The sequence below is a fragment of the Galeopterus variegatus genome, unplaced genomic scaffold (genome assembly GCF_000696425.1).
Source record: "Galeopterus variegatus unplaced genomic scaffold, G_variegatus-3.0.2 Scaffold1642, whole genome shotgun sequence".
Lineage (NCBI taxonomy): Eukaryota > Metazoa > Chordata > Mammalia > Dermoptera > Cynocephalidae > Galeopterus > Galeopterus variegatus.
In genome coordinates, this window is record NW_007727753.1 from 34270 (window position 1) to 52860 (window position 18591).

The 18591-nt window shown below is 39.0% G+C and overlaps 2 protein-coding genes across 2 annotated transcripts in view; one reads left to right on the forward strand and one right to left on the reverse strand.

The window, feature by feature from the left end:
• SPATA6L (spermatogenesis associated 6-like) overlaps positions 1-17296 on the reverse strand; it is a 44302-nt gene extending 27006 nt beyond the window's left edge. Inside the window, exons 1-3 of the mRNA XM_008578202.1 lie at positions 17244-17296; positions 12684-12821; positions 3158-3206 (exon numbers count right to left, since the gene is read on the reverse strand). Coding sequence (XP_008576424.1) covers positions 3158-3206; positions 12684-12821; positions 17244-17282 — 226 coding nt within the window. The 5' untranslated portion in view covers positions 17283-17296. The remainder of the gene's footprint in view (positions 1-3157; positions 3207-12683; positions 12822-17243) is intronic.
• PPAPDC2 (phosphatidic acid phosphatase type 2 domain containing 2) lies at positions 13156-16023 on the forward strand. Its single transcript, XM_008578185.1, has one exon. The coding sequence runs from the start codon at positions 13156-13158 to the stop codon at positions 14035-14037; it is 882 nt and encodes a 293-aa protein (XP_008576407.1). The 3' UTR covers positions 14038-16023.
• Positions 17297-18591: the final 1295 nt, after the last annotated feature.

Below are 18591 nucleotides of genomic sequence, written 5' to 3' on the forward strand. Positions count from 1 at the left end.
AAAAGACACAAACTACCAAAACTGACTCAAGAAGAAAAGAAAATCTGAAGAGACCTATAGCAGGTAAAGAGATTAAATTAGTAATCAAAAATCAAGTCAAAGACAAGCCCAGGGCCCGATGGCTTCACTGGTGAATTCTTTAATTCACTGGTGAAACGTTTAAATAATTAATACCAATTATTCACAAACTCTTTCAAAAAATAGAATAAGAGAAAACACTTCCCAACTCATTCTATGAGACCAGTATTACCAAAACCAAACAAAGACATTACAAGAAAACAAAACTACAGACCAATATCTCTTAAGACTATAGACCCAAAATTCTCAACATTTACTAGCAAACTAAATCCGGCAACATACAGAAAGGATTATACACCTTAATCAAGTGAGATTTACAATTGATATAAATATATTAATAAACGAATGTATAAACACCACACCATCATCTCAATAGATGTGGAAAAATCATGTGATAAAATTCAATGTTCCTTTATGATAAAGACTCAATAAACTAGGAACAGAAAGGAACTTTCTCAACCTGACATAGGGCATCTATAAAAAAACCAACATCTGATGTCACACTCAATGATGAAAAACTAAATGCCTTCTCCCTAGCATCAGGAGCAAGACGAGAATGCTCACATCACTTCTATTCAATATTGTACTGGAGATTCTGGCCAGGGAAATTATACAAGAAAATGAAATAAGATACACACACTTTTAAAGAAAGAAGTGAAATTTGTATTTGCAGATTACATGATTTTGTTTATAGAAAATCCTAAGGAATCAGCAAAAAACTACTAGAATAAATGAGTTCAACAAGTTTGCAGGATACAACATCAGTATAGAAAAATCAATGGCATTTCTATACACTTCAAATAAACAATTTGAAAATGAAATTTTTCAAAAATTCCATTTACAATAGCCTCAAAAACAATAAAATACTTAAGAATAAATTTAATAGAAGAAATTCAAGACTTGTACACTGCAAATTACAAAACATCATTGAAAATAAACTGTAAGTGACCTAAATAAAAACCTCATGTTCATGATTGGAAAACAACACTAAGAGGGCAATACTCCTCAAATTGATCTATAGATTCAATGCAATCCCTATCAACATCTTAGCTGACTTCTTTGCAGAAATTGACAAGCTAATTCTAAAATTCGTATGGAAACTCAAGCAACCCTGGAAAGCAAAAAAAAAAGTCTTGAAAAAGAAGCAGTAAGTTGGGAGACATACACTTCCTGATTTCAAAACTTACTACAAAACTACAGTCATCAAGATTGTGTGTTGGCATAATGATGACATATGGATTAATGGAATAGAATATTTAGAAACTAAAAATAAACCCTCACATTACAGTAAGTTGATTTTCAACAAGGGTGCCAAGACAATTCAATGGGGGAAAGAATAGTCTTTTTATGAAATGGTACTAAGACAACTGGATATCCATATGCAAAAGAATGAAATTAGGCCCTTACCTCACACCATCTACAAAAATCAACACATATTGATCATAGACCTCAATTTAGGAGCTAAAACTAAAAGTCTTAGAAGAAAACATAGGTATAAATCCTTGTGTCCTTGAATTAGGCAATAGTTTCTCAGATATGATACCAAAAGCACAAGCAACAAAAGAAAAATAGATAAACTGGAATTCATCAAAATTTAAAACTTTTGTGTTTCAAACAATACCATCCAGAAAGTGAAAGACAATCCAAAGAATGGGAAAAAATATTTGTAAATTGTATATCTGATAAGGGACTTGTATCTAGAATATATAAAGAAAAATAACAACTCAATAAAATAAAAACAACCCAGTTAAAAAGTAGGCAAAAGATCTGAATAGGCATTTCTCCAAAGAATATACAAAATGGCCAATAATCATAAAAAAAATGTTCAACATTGTTAATCATCAGGCAAATGCAAATCAAAACAACAATAAAATAGCACTTCAAACCCTCAAAGATGGTTTCCAATCAAAATGACAGATAACAACAAGTACTGGCCAGGATGTACGAAAATGGAACACTAATACATTGCTAGTGTAATGTAAAATAATTCAGCTGTTGGGCCGGCCCGGTGGCACACTGGATAGTGCGCCCGCTTGGGAAGCGCGGCAGCGCTCCCGTCCGAGGGTTCGGATCCCACGTACAGACCGGCTCCCGCTCACTGGCTGAGCGAGGCGCGGGAGCAATGCCGAGGCTTGCGATCCCGTCGCTGGTCCCCGGTCCGGTACGGGGGCAACACTGAGGGTTGCGATCCGTTATCCTTAAAAGGTTAAACATAGAGTTATCGTAGGACCCAGCAAATCCACTCCTGGGTACATACCCAAAAGAAATGAAAACATATGCCCACACAAGTTTTTGTGTGGGCATATGTAGAAGTGGAAACAATCCAGATGTCCATCAACTGATGAGTGGAAAAATAAAATGTGGTATATTCGTACAATGGAGTATTTTTGGGCCATAATAAAAAATAAAGTACTGGCACACACTAGAACATGAATGAACTTTTAAAACATTATGCTAAGCGAAAGAAGCCAGTCACAAAGGATCACATATTATACAATCCCATTTATAGGAAACATCCAGAATAAGCAGATCTATAGGGACATAGAGTTTAGTGGTTCTATAGCAGGAAGGCGTGATGGGGAATAGGCAGTGACTCTACTGGTTTCAGGGGTTTTTTTTGTCGTGATGAAAATGTGCTAATTGATTAAATCATCTAATTGACTGTAGTGAAGCTTGTACAACTCTGTGAATATACAAAAATCAACCCAAGTGTTTTGTTTGAGTACCTAGAAAAACATTCTGCTTACAACAGACAATCATTAAATGTTAACTGAATGAATAATGTTTGTTTTTATAAGTAAACAAACAAACAGAATTGTACCATCCATCAAATCCCATCTATATTTAGAAAAGGGTCTTTAATAGAATCAAAAACCTAATTCAAATTTTATATAGACTCTCTTGAATATAAATATGAATCAAACATGGAAATATTAATTTTAAAAAATAGCAGAATTTTATAACTGTGAATTATACAATAGTATTTTTAAATGGTATTAAAGTACAAGAGCATTTTAATATGAAGTACTAATAGTATTAAAATATAATAGTATTTTAATTTTTTTTTAAGAGTACCTACTTTCCAAAAGATCTGCTACAGCCCCAGGATCTATTGCATTTTCAAATACCTGCAGAGAAAAATGAAGAAAATAAATTTTAGAAGTTTTATTAATAAGACTTACAGAAACTGTAGATTATATTCTTTCAAATAATTAACATATGTAAAATCCAGCCATATATTTTAGGACTGAACAGAAGCATCTTTAACAGGCATGTGGTTAAAAGTACTACAAATGAGTATAAATAAATGAATGAGAATTAATTAACACAGTAAAAAGTGCAAGAAAATCTGAGTTAGCTAAAGCTATCACATGCTTAAAATACCAACAACTTGACCTAGCTCTACTGTTTGTTGCTAAAAGCACATCTTGCATCAACCTCAAAGAGTCTTGTTTGAGTACCTAGAAAAACATTCTGCTTACAACAGACAACCATTAAATGTTAACTGAATGAATAACTTCATTTACCAAGAATGGTTGTCCTAAAAAGGAAATAAATAAAAATTCTATGCATGTGTAACACAAAAGAAAAGCTAAGTACTAGCAGCTACATTCCTTTGGGAGACAAAAAAAAAACAAAAACAGAGGAGAGTCTCATAAGTTTTAAGTTTATCATGATGCACAAGAAAAACACTGATGTCTCTCTAGCTATTGCCGAATCTGCATACTTTCTACGTGAGATAAAAGGGCCCGTGATAGGACTAAAATAAAAGGCATACCATACCCCTCCCCCTGAACTCTAGAACCCTATGAGAAACAAATAGTTTTCAGCAGTTTGATTAAAATTCTGATGTAAATGGTGTTTAAACTTAAGCGTGGTTAAAATCTGCTCTTGGGTCCAAGCCAGGTCTGCTCTAAGGACAAAAATGAAGCCTGTCCCTTGTAGTCCATTTTTGTCTTACTGACTTGGATTTATCGAACAAATGGGGATAACTTTATTCTTTTCCCTAAATTATTTCAATAATTGCATCTTTCATTTCGTCCATTATTATGGGTTGAATGTGTTGCCCCCAAAATTCATAGGCTGAAGTCCTAACCCCAGTATCTGAGAATGTGACCTTATTTATAAACAGAATCACTGCAGATGTAATTAGTTAAGTTTGAATGAGGTCATACTGGAGTAGGATAGGCCCCTAATCCAATATGACTTCTCTTCATATTAAAAGGAGAAATTTGAGCACAGGAACTATTAACAGAAAAACATTAGACAAATTTAACAGAATTTATTTGTGCAAAGAATGAACTGAGCATCACTCAGTACCAAAAGAGGTTCAGAGGTTCAGAGAGCTCTGTTGCTGCAGCATGGGCAGTGAGCTTTCACAGGCTAATGTGGAAATAAGACAAAGAGGATACATCTGATTGGAAAGACCCTAGTTACCAGTTAATTGTAGTTTCTGATTGGTAAAGTCTCTAGTTTTGTGTTATTATTTACATTGGACTTCAGAAAGATTATGAAGGAATGTAAGACAGCCTGAAAGAGCATGGGGACCACAGGAGTATGGGAACCTCAGGAGCTGAGGGAAGCCCCCACAGACAGCTGACAGGAACATTGGGCATTGTAGTGCAGGCAGCCTGCCACTGCCACAGACACCACTGCACAGGTGGTTTGCCACAGCCACTGCCACAGCCATCACCACTGTAATGGCAGCCCACTGCCACAGCAGCAGCCACCACCATCATGCAGTAATAGAAGAATGGTCACCAGCAGAGGCTGGGGAAAGTGGGCCAGCCTACAGGGGGAATTATGCTGCCCTCTGTGGTAGCACACATGGGGGTGGGAGGTATGTGTATGGCCCACATAAATGCCTTGATCTGGGGAGAGACACAGGTGGAACCCCTGGAGAATGAAGAAACCCAGGATAGTCAAATAGAGTAAGGAAGAAAATTCCTAACCACAACAAACTCATCCCCCAACTCAGGGAAGCAAAGACCCAAGAGGAGCCAATGACTGTAGGAAAGAAGAAAGAAACCCCACCCAGGGTCACCCATTCAAACTGAAGAGCTCCAGTATACCCAATGCACCCAGCAGGATAAGGGAAACTAGACGGAGTGCCAACAGGCCTACTTGTTGACTTATTCAATGGTCAACATAAAACACATCTTCAGGAGGAAGGCTCTCCCCTCAAAGCCCACCCCAGAGTAATAGAAGAAGCACCTGCTCTACCAGATTACCAAAGAGATTAATACCTTAAAAAAGAATGTAACAGAACTGCTGGAACTGAAGAATACATTCAACAACAACAACAACAACAAAAATAGAACTTAAGCAGCAGGCTACAGCAAGCAGAAGAAAGACTTTCTCATCTTGAGAAAAGACTTTCTCATACTCTTTTCAATAACCCAGGTCAACAACAACAACAACAAAAAAAGAATTTTAAAAAATGGAGAAAATCTAAGAGGATTAGCAGACAACCTTAAGTGCACAAAACATCCAAATCTAGAAGGGGAGGAGAAAAGAGAGAGGAGAAAGGCACTAAAAACATTCAATAAAATAACAGCAGAAAACTTCCCAGGTATAGGGAGACACATGGGCCTTCAAATCCAGGAGACTCAAAGACCCCCAAACTGATTATATCCAAAAACATCCTCTCTGAGACACATTATAGTCAAACTGGCAAAGCTCAAAGACAAAGACAGAATCCTAAAAACAGCAAGAAAAAAGGGTCAAATCACCTATAAGGCAGACCCCATCAGAGTAACAGCAGACTTCTTAACAGAAACTCTACAGGCCATAAGAAAATGGGATGATATATTCAAAATACTGGAAGACAAAAACTGCCAACCAAAAATACTATACCCAGCAAGGCTATCCTTCAGAAATGAAGGAGAAATGGTGTATTTCCCAGACAAACAAAAACTACAGGAGTTCACCAACACATGACCAGTCCTGCAAGAAATCCTTAAGGGAGTCCTGCATCAAGAATCCAAAAAATGATAATTACTACCATGAATATACAAGAAAGATAAAACCTACTGGTAGAACCAAAACGCAAATGAGAAAGAAAAAGAAACTATATCTTATGACCTCAAAAAAGCAACAAACACCAAAGAAAGACAATAAAAGGGGAAGAAAAGAACAAAAGATATTTTAAAAAACTAAACAAAAATCAATAAAATGCCAAATTGAGACAATATTTGTGAGTAACAACCCTAAATGTAAATGGATTAAACTCCCCACTCAAAAGACACAGACTGACTGATTGCATTAAAAAAGTAGACTCAACTATGTGCTATCTATGAGAGACTTGCCTCACCTGTAAAGACACACACAGACTAATAGCAAAGGGATGGAAAAATATATACCACTCGAATGGAAACCAAAAATGAGCAGGAGTAGCTATGTTTATATTGGATAAAATAGACTTTATAACCAAAAACCATAAAGAGACAAAGAAGGCCATTACATAATGATAAAGGGATCCATCAACCAAGAAGACATAACAATCTTAAATGTACATGCACCCAACAGCAGGGAACCCAGACATATAATGCAAACACTGCTAGACCTAAAGAAAGAAAAAGACCCCCAAATGATTATAGTTGTGGACCTGAACACCTCTCTCTCAGCATTGGACAGATCATCAAGGCTATGAATCAATAAGGAAATACAGGATTTAAACTAAGCTTTAGACCAATTGGACCTGGCAGATATGTACAGAACATTTTATCCAACAACTACAGAATACACATTCTTCTCATCAGTACATGGAACATTCTCCAGGATAGACTATATGACAGTTGAAATCATTTCAACTATATTTTTGGACCACAACAGATTAAAACTAGAAATTGATAATAAGTGAAACTCTGGAAACTATACAAATACGTGGAAATTAAACAACCTGTTTCAAAATGACCTATGGGTCCAAGAAGAAATTAAACAGGAAATCAAAAAATGTCTTGAAACCAATGAAAATACAGGCACATCATACTAAAACCTGTGGGATACTGCAAAAGCAGTACTAAAAGGGAAGTTTATTTCAATAAACACTTCCATCAAAAAAATAGAAAGATTTCAAAAAAACAACCTAAGGCTATGCCACAGAAAACTGGAAAAACGAGAACAATCCAATTCTAAAATTAGCAGATGGAAAGAAATAATTAAGGTTAGAGAAGAATTAAATGAAATAGAAACCCCAAAAATAACGTAAAAGATCAATGAAAGAAAAAGTTGGTTTTTCGAGAAGATATACAAAATACACAAACCATTACCTAGGCTACTTAAAAAAAGAAGAGAGAAGACCCAAATAACAATACTCAGAAATGAAAAAGGAGACATTACAACTAACACCACAGAAATACAAAGAATCCTTAGAGACTATCATAAACAACTGTACACCAACAAATTTGAAAACCTGGAGGAAATGGATAAATTTCTGGACACATACAAAACTACCAAGACTGAATCAAGAAGAAACAGAAAACCTGAGCAAAGCAGTAACAAGCAATGATATTGAAGCAGGGTTGGTGGATTAGCTCAGTTAGTTAGAGTGTAGCCTTCTAACAACGTCAACGGTTCAGTTCCTGTGTTGGCCAGTTGCCAAATAAGATAAAAACTGAAGCAGTAATCAGCAGTCTGCCATCAAAGAAAAGCTCAGGACCAGATGGCTGTACTGCTGAATTCTACCAAATCTTCAAAGAGGAGTTAATACCAATTCTCTTCAAACTATTCCAGAAAATTGAAATGGAGGCCAATCTCCCAAACTCATTGTATGAGGCCAGCATCACCCTGATAGCAAAATCAGACAAAGATACAACAAAAAAAGAAAACTACAGCTCAATATCTTTGATGAACATAGATGCAAAAATCCTCAACATAATATCAGCAAACAGAATACAACAACACATCAAAAAAATTCTATTCCATGATCAAGTGGGATTCATCCCAGGGATGCAAGGATGGTTCAACATACACAAGTCAATAAATGTGGTATACCACATCAACAAAATTAAGGACAAAAACCATATGATTATCTCAATAGATGTAGAAAAAGCATTTGACAAAATTCACCATCCTTTTATGATAAAGACTCTCAGCAAATTAGGTATAGAAAGAAAGAATCTCAACACAATAAAAGCCATATGTGACAAACCCACTGCCAATATCATCTTCAATAGGGAAAAACTTTGAGCTGAAAAGCTTTTCCCTTAAGAACAGGAACAAAGACAAGGATACCCACTCTCACCACTGCTTTTAACCTAGTATTGGTGGTACTAGCAAAAGGAATCAGGCAAGGGAAAGAAATAAAGTGCATCCAGATTGGAAAAGACAAAATTAAACTGTCCCTGTTTGTAGATGACATGATCCTATAGAGAAAAAAAAAACCTAAAGACTACAACAAACAAACAAACAAACAACAAAAAAAACTTAGAGCTGCTAAACAAATTCTGTAAAGTTGCAGGATACAAAATCAACACGCAAAAACCAGTAGCATTTTTATATGCCAATAATAAGCTAGCAGAAAAAGAAATCAAGAAAGTAAGTCCATTTACAATGATCACCAAAGAAACAAAATACCTAAGAATAAGTTTAACCAAGGAGATGAAAGATCTCTACAATATTCTATAGTTAAAAGAAATTAAAGAAGACACAAAAAGATGGAAAGACATTCCATGCTATTGGATTGGGAGAATTAACATTGTGAAAATATCCATACTACCCAAAGTGACCTACAAATTGAATGCAATCTCCACCAAAATACCAATGACATTCTTCAGAGAAATAGAAAAAACAATCCGAACATTCATACAGAACAACAAAAGAGCCTGAATAGCCAAAGCAACCCTGAGCAAATAAAATAAAGCCAGAGGTATTACACTACCTGACTTCAAAGTACACTACAAAGCTACAGTAACCAAAACAGCATGATACTGGCATAAAAACAGACACTCAGAACAATGGAATGGAATAGAGAACCCAGAAATCAACCCACATACATACTGATCATTGGCAAAGTCAACAAGAACATACACTGGGGAAAAGACTGACTCTTCAATAAATGGTGCTGGGAAAACTGGACATCCATATGTAGAAGAATGAAACCAGGTCCTTACAACTCTCCATTTACCAAAATCAATTCAAAATGTATTAAAAACTTAAATATAAGACCTGAAACTATAAAACTCCTAAAAGAAAAGATAAGGGAAACACTTCAAGAAGTAGAACTGAGCAAAGACTTTATGAATAAGACCCCCAAAACACAGGCAACAAAAGAAAAAATAAACAAATGGGATTATATCAAACTTAAAAGATTCTGCACAGCAAAAGAAACAATTAACAGAGCTAAAAGGTAACCTACAAAATGGGAGAAAATATCTGCAAACTATGCATCTGACAAAGGATTAATACCCAGAATGTACAAAGAACTCAAACAACCTAACAGTAAAAGAACAAGTAACCCAATTAAAAATGGGCAAAGGAGCTGAATAGGCATTTCTCAAAGGAAGACATACAAATGGACAACAGACACATGAAAATATGCTCAACATCACTAAACATCAGAGAAATGCAAATACATTAAAAGCACACTGAGATATCATCTCACCCCACTTAGACTAGCTATTATCAAAAAGACAGAGAATAGCAAATGCTGGTGATGAGGATGTGGAAAAAGGGGAATCCTACATTGTTGGTGGGACTGTAAATTGGTGCAGCTATTATAGAAAACAGTATGGAGGTTCTTCAAACAACTACAGATAGAACTGCCATATGATCCAGCAATCCTACCGCTGGGTATATACCCAAAGGAATGAAAATCATCATGTCAAAAGGACGCCTGAACTCCTATGCTTATTGCAACTCTATTTACAATAGCCAAGAGTCAGAACCAACCTAAATGTCTATCGTCAGATGACTGAATAAGGAAAATGTGGTATATATACACAATAGAATACCACTCTATCCATAAAAAAGAATGAAATTTTGCCATTCACAGCAACATGGATGAACTTAGAGAAAATTATGTAAAGTGAAATAAGCCAGGCACAGAAAGAGAAGTACCACAGGCCCTCATTCATAAGTGAGAGCTAAAGAAATAAACAAATAAAAATAAATAAATAAACAAATTAATAGAAAGATAAAACAATCACAAACAACTTGGTGAACTTTCAAAAGCAGAGAACAGAACTGAGGCCACTAGAGATGGGAAAGTGGGTAGGGGGGTTAGCGAGAAATTTGTAAAGGGCCACAAAAAATTATTACATTGTGTAACTCAGACTTATACATACTGTTATCCCGATTTGAGCATCATGTATGGTACACAGGTATTGATATTCAACACTGTACCCTACAGATGTGTAGAATCAATTATGTGTCAATAAAAAAAGAAAAAATAAAAAAAGAAAGAAAGAATTTAAAAATAAAATTAAAAAATAATAATACTGTCTGCCTTTACCACAAAAAAGAAAATTCATTTTCATCCTCTTATTTGGCTGAATGGTCGGTCTACCTACCTATCTACTATTTTCTCCTCTTGGAAATGGGAGACAGGCTAACCAGTGGGTACAGTAATTGATCAGGTAACTTTGAAGATACCTTTCAAATCTTAAGAGTCAAAAAAACAAAAGGAACTTACAGCACTGGTGTCACCTCAGCCTTATGGTTTCCCCCAAAAAATGTTTTTAACAAAATGTACACAGAGAATACACCATGTTAATACTGGCATTATGCTGTCACAAACCAAGGAACTAATGGAATCTAGAAAGGAGGACTGGAACAGATTCTTCCCTAATGTCTTCAGAGGGAGCATGGCCCTGCTGACACTGATCTCAGATTTCTAATCTCCATAACTGTGAGACAGTTTCTGCTGTTTAAGCCACTCAGTTTGTGATACTTTTGTCTGGCAACCTTAGGAAACTAGTATACTCATGTCTAAGAATTTTTTTTCAAGTGTGATCTTGGGGAGTAAATGATCAACATAAACTGCTCGAACACAATGGCTGATACATTTTTTATGAGCAATTTGTTTATCCAAATGCTTTACAATATTCAATCCTGAATTACACAGAAGGCACAAGGAAGAGAAAATGATTTTGCTACTTGCTGCAAGTATTTGCAGCTAGAGAATGGAACTAACACAAGAAAGCTAGAACCAACTGGAAGAAAGCTGGAATACGAACCCAAACAACTCACATAAGAGGGCAATTATTTAACTGCACTTTATAAAATGAAAAAATAGTTCTGATACATTTGGCTAGTGATCTTAAATGTACAGCTTTTAAACAAGCAGTAGGGGCATCTAAAATGTGACTCAGAGACTCACTATCTTCTGCTACAAATCAAGGAGGTGAACTAGATGACCCTCCAAGGTCATATACAGAGTTATCATTCTGTGCTTCTACAATTTTGTATTTTTGGTCTTCTTATAACAAGACTTTAAAAGTCTTCTACAGGACAAATTAAAAACTGATAAAATTGATAAAAAAGGAATTCTTAGGGGAAAAAAGACTGCATTGTCACTACCTACTTTTCACCACTTTCAACATCCAAATGGGAGAAGTAGGTTCCTTCAGATTCTGATTGGATGTTCCAAGATAATAGCTATTTATTTCCCTCCTCTTTTATCCAACCAGTTCGGTAATTCTTAATTTAAATTAATAGGTTGCGATTTATAAAAATATTACATACAACCCTAGCCCTTCAGAAAAATTCATCTTCATCTCCTCTCGCATCCTCAGGTCACTTTCTGGGCACCATATTCTAAACCTTTAAAAGTGATATGTTCTACCCTGGAGCCTTCTCTCTCCCCAAAAGATCCACCTCAGTGATATTGCTTGGGGCAAAATCACTAGACTTATTGAGGTTAAAACCCATTCCATATCCAAATTCCAAAACAAAAATTTTAAGGGATTGTCAGTAATTGCACAGTAATGAAATTAATATTCTATTAAATTTTCAAGTGGTAAGACAGTTGGTAATGTTTTGGCTATTTGTTTCATGATCGTATTCATTCAAATGGAATCTAGCCTTTATCACTGTAGCTAAATAAACCAGGTATGACCTAGGGAAACTCAGTAAACCTAAATGACCCTCTTGTTTTGTTAAGAGGATTTCAGTAACAGGATTTAACTAATTTGGTTATATGAGGGTATTTCAAAAGCTCCTGCAAAGATTTGTATTACCTTTTAATTCTATTTGTCCACGAACTTTTTGAAGTACCCTCACAGTTTTTCACTATTTTTCTGGGTCTAGAAAAGTTTTTTCTGAGGTCTGCAGTGTATTGATAATCCCTTTCATAAATGTAATGCAACTGCTTCTAACACCTCAAGAACATTCAGAAATGATCTCTCTGCTCCAGTTAGAAAATGCCATGGGAGTTCCAAGAATAGAAAACATGGATCAGGGTATTTAGCACTAGATTGACAGAACTTGGCTCAGACCTGCAATGCAAAAGCAAGTCTTCCACCTGTGGTTTTGCACGTGCTGAAGTGTCTTTGGCTAAATTTTTTAAAGGAAATTTACAAAATAACGTTGTAAGAGCTGTGTTCTTCATAAGAACTACTGGATTATCTTCAGACAGCAAAACCCAATGAGAAAGTCAAAATCACCTTTTCAAATCTCATGCTCTGCTGAACCGTAATAGGGAACGCAGGGGGGAAGCAGTTTGTCTCCAGGTACTGATTCAGGAGGTAGACCCCGAGGTATACATCTTGCTTGCCAGGCAGGAACACCCCCGGGCAAGAAACCTTTAAAAGAAAAACAACAAACAGAGAAAGGGAAAAAAGCAATTTGCTTTGTTTTGATAAACGGGGCTCTATTTCTCCTAACCTTCCAGGCCCTGAAATATCCCCCCTTGCCACACTCCCTCACCTGCACCTCCCAGCAGCAACGTCCTCCCCCTCCTGTCCCATACTGGCAAGTCCAGTTCCCTTCCACGTCTCCGCCAGGTGTCACAGTCGCGCTCTCGCCTGCTCCTCTCCCCGCCCCTCCAGGATGGCGGTGCGGAAGCGGAAGAGGCTTCAGGGCCGGGAAGCCTCTCATTCGTCCGGCCAGGTCCCGGGATCGGGGCCGCCCGCCGCGATGCCGAGTCCCCGGAGGAGCGTGGAGGGACGGCCGCTGGGCGCCTCCGCCTCGAGCAGCAGCAGCAGCAACAGCCCCGGCAGCCCGGCCCATGGCGGCGGCTGCAACAGGTTCGAGTTCCAGTCCCTGCTCAGCAGCCGCGCTCCGGTCGCGGACCCCACCTGCGCCCGGCTCCGCGCGTCCGAGAGCCCGGTGCACCGCCGCGGCTCCTTCCCCCTGGCCGCCCCCGGCCCCTCGCAGGGGGCCCCGCTGCCCGAGGAGGACCGCATGGACCTGAACCCTTCCTTCCTGGGCATCGCCCTGCGCTCCCTGCTGGCCATCGACCTGTGGCTGTCCAAGAAGCTGGGGGTGTGCGCGGGGGAGAGCTCGTCCTGGGGCAGCGGGCGGCCCCTTATGAAGCTGCTGGAGATCTCCGGACACGGCATCCCCTGGCTGCTGGGCACCCTCTACTGCCTTTCCAGGAGCGACAGCTGGGCCGGGCGCGAGGTGCTGATGAACCTGCTCTTCGCCCTGCTGTTGGACCTGCTGCTGGTGGCCCTGATCAAAGGGCTGGTCCGCAGGCGCCGCCCGGCCCACAACCAGATGGACATGTTTTTCACCCTCTCGGTAGACAAGTACTCCTTTCCCTCTGGCCATGCCACAAGGGCTGCCCTGGTGTCTCGGTTCATCCTGAATCACCTGGTGCTGGCCATTCCGCTGAGGGTGCTGGTGGTACTGTGGGCCTTCATTTTGGGCCTCTCCAGGGTCATGCTGGGGCGGCACAATGTCACCGACGTGGCTTTTGGCCTTTTTCTGGGCTACATGCAGTACAGCATCGTGGACTATTGCTGGCTCTCACCCCACAACGTGCCGGTCCTCTTTGTACTGTGGAATGAACCATGACACCATCTTATTGATTATTGCACCAGGAGGTCTGAATGTTTCCACATTCAATGATGCCATAGGGCTTGCCTCTCTTAGACATTTCAGCTTTTCTTTGGGATTTCAGGTGTCATTTTGATGTGTTGCTAGGCTGGAGCACAGTACAGGCCATTACTGAACACAGCCATATTAGGAAAAGCAAAAAAATCCCTCTATTGTATATTTATTCAACGACTTTATATCTCCAGGACAACTGCAAAAGAAAACAACCTGAGGTGGTTATACTATTGCTATTTTTTTAAAAGCTGACATCAGTAAGATTTGTGTTTTGTAATAATCCCATAAATCAACACATCACTTGCAAATTGGACTTTGAGAAAAAAACATGATCTTCATTCCGTAAATATACTTGCAGCTAAGCCATGTACTAATCCTAGTCCTTTTCCTGAGGTAGATTTTAAACAGTATTTTTAAAGTCTGACATAGGTTTTTCTCGTTTATTCCCCGAAGATCTGTTGCCACAGTTGGTGAGATTTCTTCTAAATCCTGATTTTCTTGGTAAGCTTGTTTACTTTATTAAATCTTCCATTTTTGTGGATTGAATAGTGAGAGATTATAATTCTTGTCTTTCTCTCCTCTCCCTCTACCCCTCAAAAGATATTTCAGTATTTTCCCCACTACTCTCTAACACTGTCATTTAGCATTCAGAGAACAAGCCAAGAACTTACTTCAAGAAGAAACACTTAAAAGGTAGGCATATCTAAGGTGCCCACAGGAAAGGAAGGATGGGACTATGGCCTCATGCTTAATTCTGTTGACAACTAATAACATGGCATGACAGAGGGCAGAGAAGCTAAATTGCTGGGGAAAGTCAGGGGAACTAAGAGTTTGGGGGTAAGCTGACCACATACATCAATGACCAGTATGGCAGCAGATGGAACCCTGTTGCCCATCCTCTCTTCTCAATAAAGAATAATGTTCCTCTATCAGGATAATAAAATGGGAAATTAATGTGGTTCTTTTCAATGCAAGAGCATAAGCTTTCTCATATGTACCACAAGGATGACCCTGTATACTACAGTTTTTCTTAGGGGATTTCATTTTCCTGTATACAGTATGCTTTAGGTAACAGTATTTAACTTGAAATTCATCAGGGGAGCCTGCTGCTACACCAGGCATAAGGTATAACTCCTAAGTTTCTGTTTACATTGACCTTTACATTTAAAGTTGTTCATCCATGGTGCCTCTCCAAATCATATGACCAAAGACCGCCAAACACAGGATGGGTTTTGCTCATTATTCTTTGACCTGGAAAAACTGAAAAGGGTATGTGCTTTAAATGCTCCTCTACCTGAAAAGAAAAACTTTAAATTACCTATGGAACTGGTGTCTTGAGATAATCTTAACGACCAATTATTTTGGCATTTAGAAGCAGAAAGGATTATAGACTTTGATCTGACATATAGAGGTGTGGATAAGAACCTGGAGAATGACTGTGATAAATAGGCTCAGATTAGGTGGAAGCATAAACTTTCTGAGAGTGAGGGGCACACTCAAAGAGGAACAGCTATTCCAAAATAAAACAAAATCATTTGTATTCCCACAACACCACGAACACTAGCTACCTCTTCACTTGCTAAATTTACAGCCAAACTGTTAAGTTCTAGGTGATTTGTGTTTGTTGTTGAACCTTAAAGAGATCTTTTATTTTAATTGCAGCAATATTCAGGTCCGATATTTGGAATCCGTGATATTTCCTATTGCAGTGTCCACAAATCTGAATATTAGTGGCTTGGAATTAGACTTATCTTCTGGTTTGTAGTTATACTTTGGGAATTCCCTGTTTTAGCTGCTGGGGCCTGAGTTTGCTGGCTTTTAATGCACAGATAAATTCAACTGATATTTTTGGAACATCTTAAGTACTTTAGAGTAGAAAACTGATTTAATTAATTGTACATTGAGGAATTCCTTTTAAAGATTACAATAAAATTAACCAATAATGTTGAATGAAGTGAGATGGAATCTTATTTAATTTGCCATGTTGGGGAGGGAGACTGATCACTCAGCTTCTCAATGGTTCCTTCATCTTCCTGCACAATATTAAGAGCTTGCGATGGATATAGCATAATTGATATGGTCAGCCCTGTTTGCTGTCAGCAAAGTAGACAAATCCAGGAAATTTTGTTCACTTTCGTTTCAGAGACACATGTATGATAAAACCACAGCATTTGCCAATTGTATGGAGGCTAATTAGATTTTCCATGGCAGTATCCTGTTAGCTTGTAATGTTGGCCAGTAGCTTATAGGCAAAGCTGCGTAACAGTCTGTCACTAACTACAGATGAAAGGATGGAAAAATGGAACCTAAAATAAGAGGAATGACTTACCTCAAATAGGAACAATGGAGTCACTCTGCTACAGTACCTCACTGAGGAAATATTTGGTGTATAATTATAAAACATTTGTTGATTGGTTTTCCTTTTCGAATTAGCAAGCCAGAGCCAATCCAAGGGGAAACAGCTTAGGAAACCGAGCGGTCTTCAGAAAGTTCATAGAAAGATTTGTATTATCTTTTAATTCCATTTTCCCACGAACTTTCTGAACTACCCTCGTATTTGATTGGTTCGTAGAGGTGGCAAATTATCAGGAAGTGATGGGGCTTTATAAAATTAAATTATTCCCTGGTTATTTAAAGGAGAAGTTTTAAAATCCTTTCACAAATCTTTAGCCTGGAAAACAAAAGAAAATTCTACTTGGACTTAAGGCAGGGTTGCTTTTTTTTTTTTTTTTTTTTTTAAAAAGATGACCGGTAAGGGGATCTCAACCCTTGACTTGGTGTCGTCAGCACCACGCTCAGCCAGTGAGCGAACCGGCCACCCCTATATAGGATCCGAACCTGTGGCCTTGGTGTTATCAGCACCGCACCCTCCCGAGTGAGCCACAGGCTGGCCCCCGGGTTGCTTTTAAAAGAACAGAAAGATTCAGGATAAATCTAAGAAACAGGCTGACTTTAGAAGAAGAAGAAAAAAAAAAAAAAAAAGAGTTGTAACAGATTGCGCTGAATTAAAAGTTAGGAAGTCGGGAAAGACCAACGTCGACTATCTTAGGGACAAAGGTACAGATTCTCCCAAAAGATAATGATGTGTGTGCGGTAAGTGAGGGCAGGGTGGTGAGAACCAGCAGGACCATTTAAGAGTCTGACTTGGGGTTAAGCAGGGGAGCTCTTACCGCCCGGATCTGCAGCTCCACCACCACCTCCAGAGGCATCGTTCCGACGCGGGCGAAAGGAATGGAATGAAAAGATCCTTTTGTGCCAAACCTTGGACCAATTTTTCTTAGTTTAGCTCAAGACCAAGGACAAATGTTCCCGGGAACTTCCCCAGCCCCCGAGCCCCTCGTACCCCCATCCGTCCCCCAGCCCAGGTCCCTCCCACCGGGACGGGTCTCTCACAACCAGAGCTGGAGTGTAGGCTTCCAGAAGGCGGAAGCGTCGCGTTGCCATGGACACTCAAACGCGCAACCTTCCACCCCGGAACGCGAGGGAGCCCCGGCGCAGGCGCGCGCGCTCTGTTCCCGGCTTGGACCTCGCGGTCGCGGGTCGGCTTCCCGGGCGGTGCCCTAGCCGGAGAGGTTGGCCTGGTGCTGGCGTGGCAGCCAAATCGGGAGATGCTACGAGGCCTAGTTTTCTTTCCATCAATTATCTTTATGGCCCCAATCACTATGTTAAGATGTTTACGGTTTCCATTCTAAAGATGGAATGAGGTCACAGCTCCGTCATAACTTAAATACTACCCATTTTTAATAGCTACACGACTCCCAAGCCGTGGGATTTCTGTAACAATTGCAGTTTAATATAGTTGCCTGTCCCCTAAAGGGGACTCCTACTCACTGAATGTTGTGTCCCCACGTTTGGTTCGGAAGACATAGCCACCGCCAATAACAAGAAATTAAACGGTATGCTAATTGGAAATACAAGGATAATGCTTAAAAAAGATTTGAAAAATAGGTATCCCGTGTTAGCAACAATAGAAATATTTGTCACACTCTCTGTTCATAGCATTGTTCAGCCTTTTCTGGGGTTTAGTTAATCTAAGGCAAGAACTGAATTACATTATCTCCCAATGAATAGTTACTGTGTTTGCCAAAGCCACGGTTACACTGTAAAGATCATCAGAGGCGGCAGGAAGAAAAAGAGTTCTTAACCGGTAGGGGAAATCGCATTTTTTCCGCTCACTGTATTTGATAGGCAAAACTGAAGGATGGAAGGAGGCAGTGGCTGCTTTTAGGCAATCTGAAAAATCTCGGAGGGCCAATGCTGTTTCTGGAAAAAAAAATAAAAATCCTAAATTGTGTTGAGTCATATATTACTAATATTTTGCATTGGAGATTTATGCAATTGGGAAATAGTGCAGAAAGATAGCCTGAGATGAGAATTAGAAGGAAGAGCTCAGTGTGGTGAAGGAGAGCATATAGTGTACTTATCAATCCCTAGTGGTCTGTCTCTCTGCATACCAAGAGATACCCGGGTAGGTGCCTGGATCCCTACAGTTGCCTCGCAACAGCTTATTGGCACTCA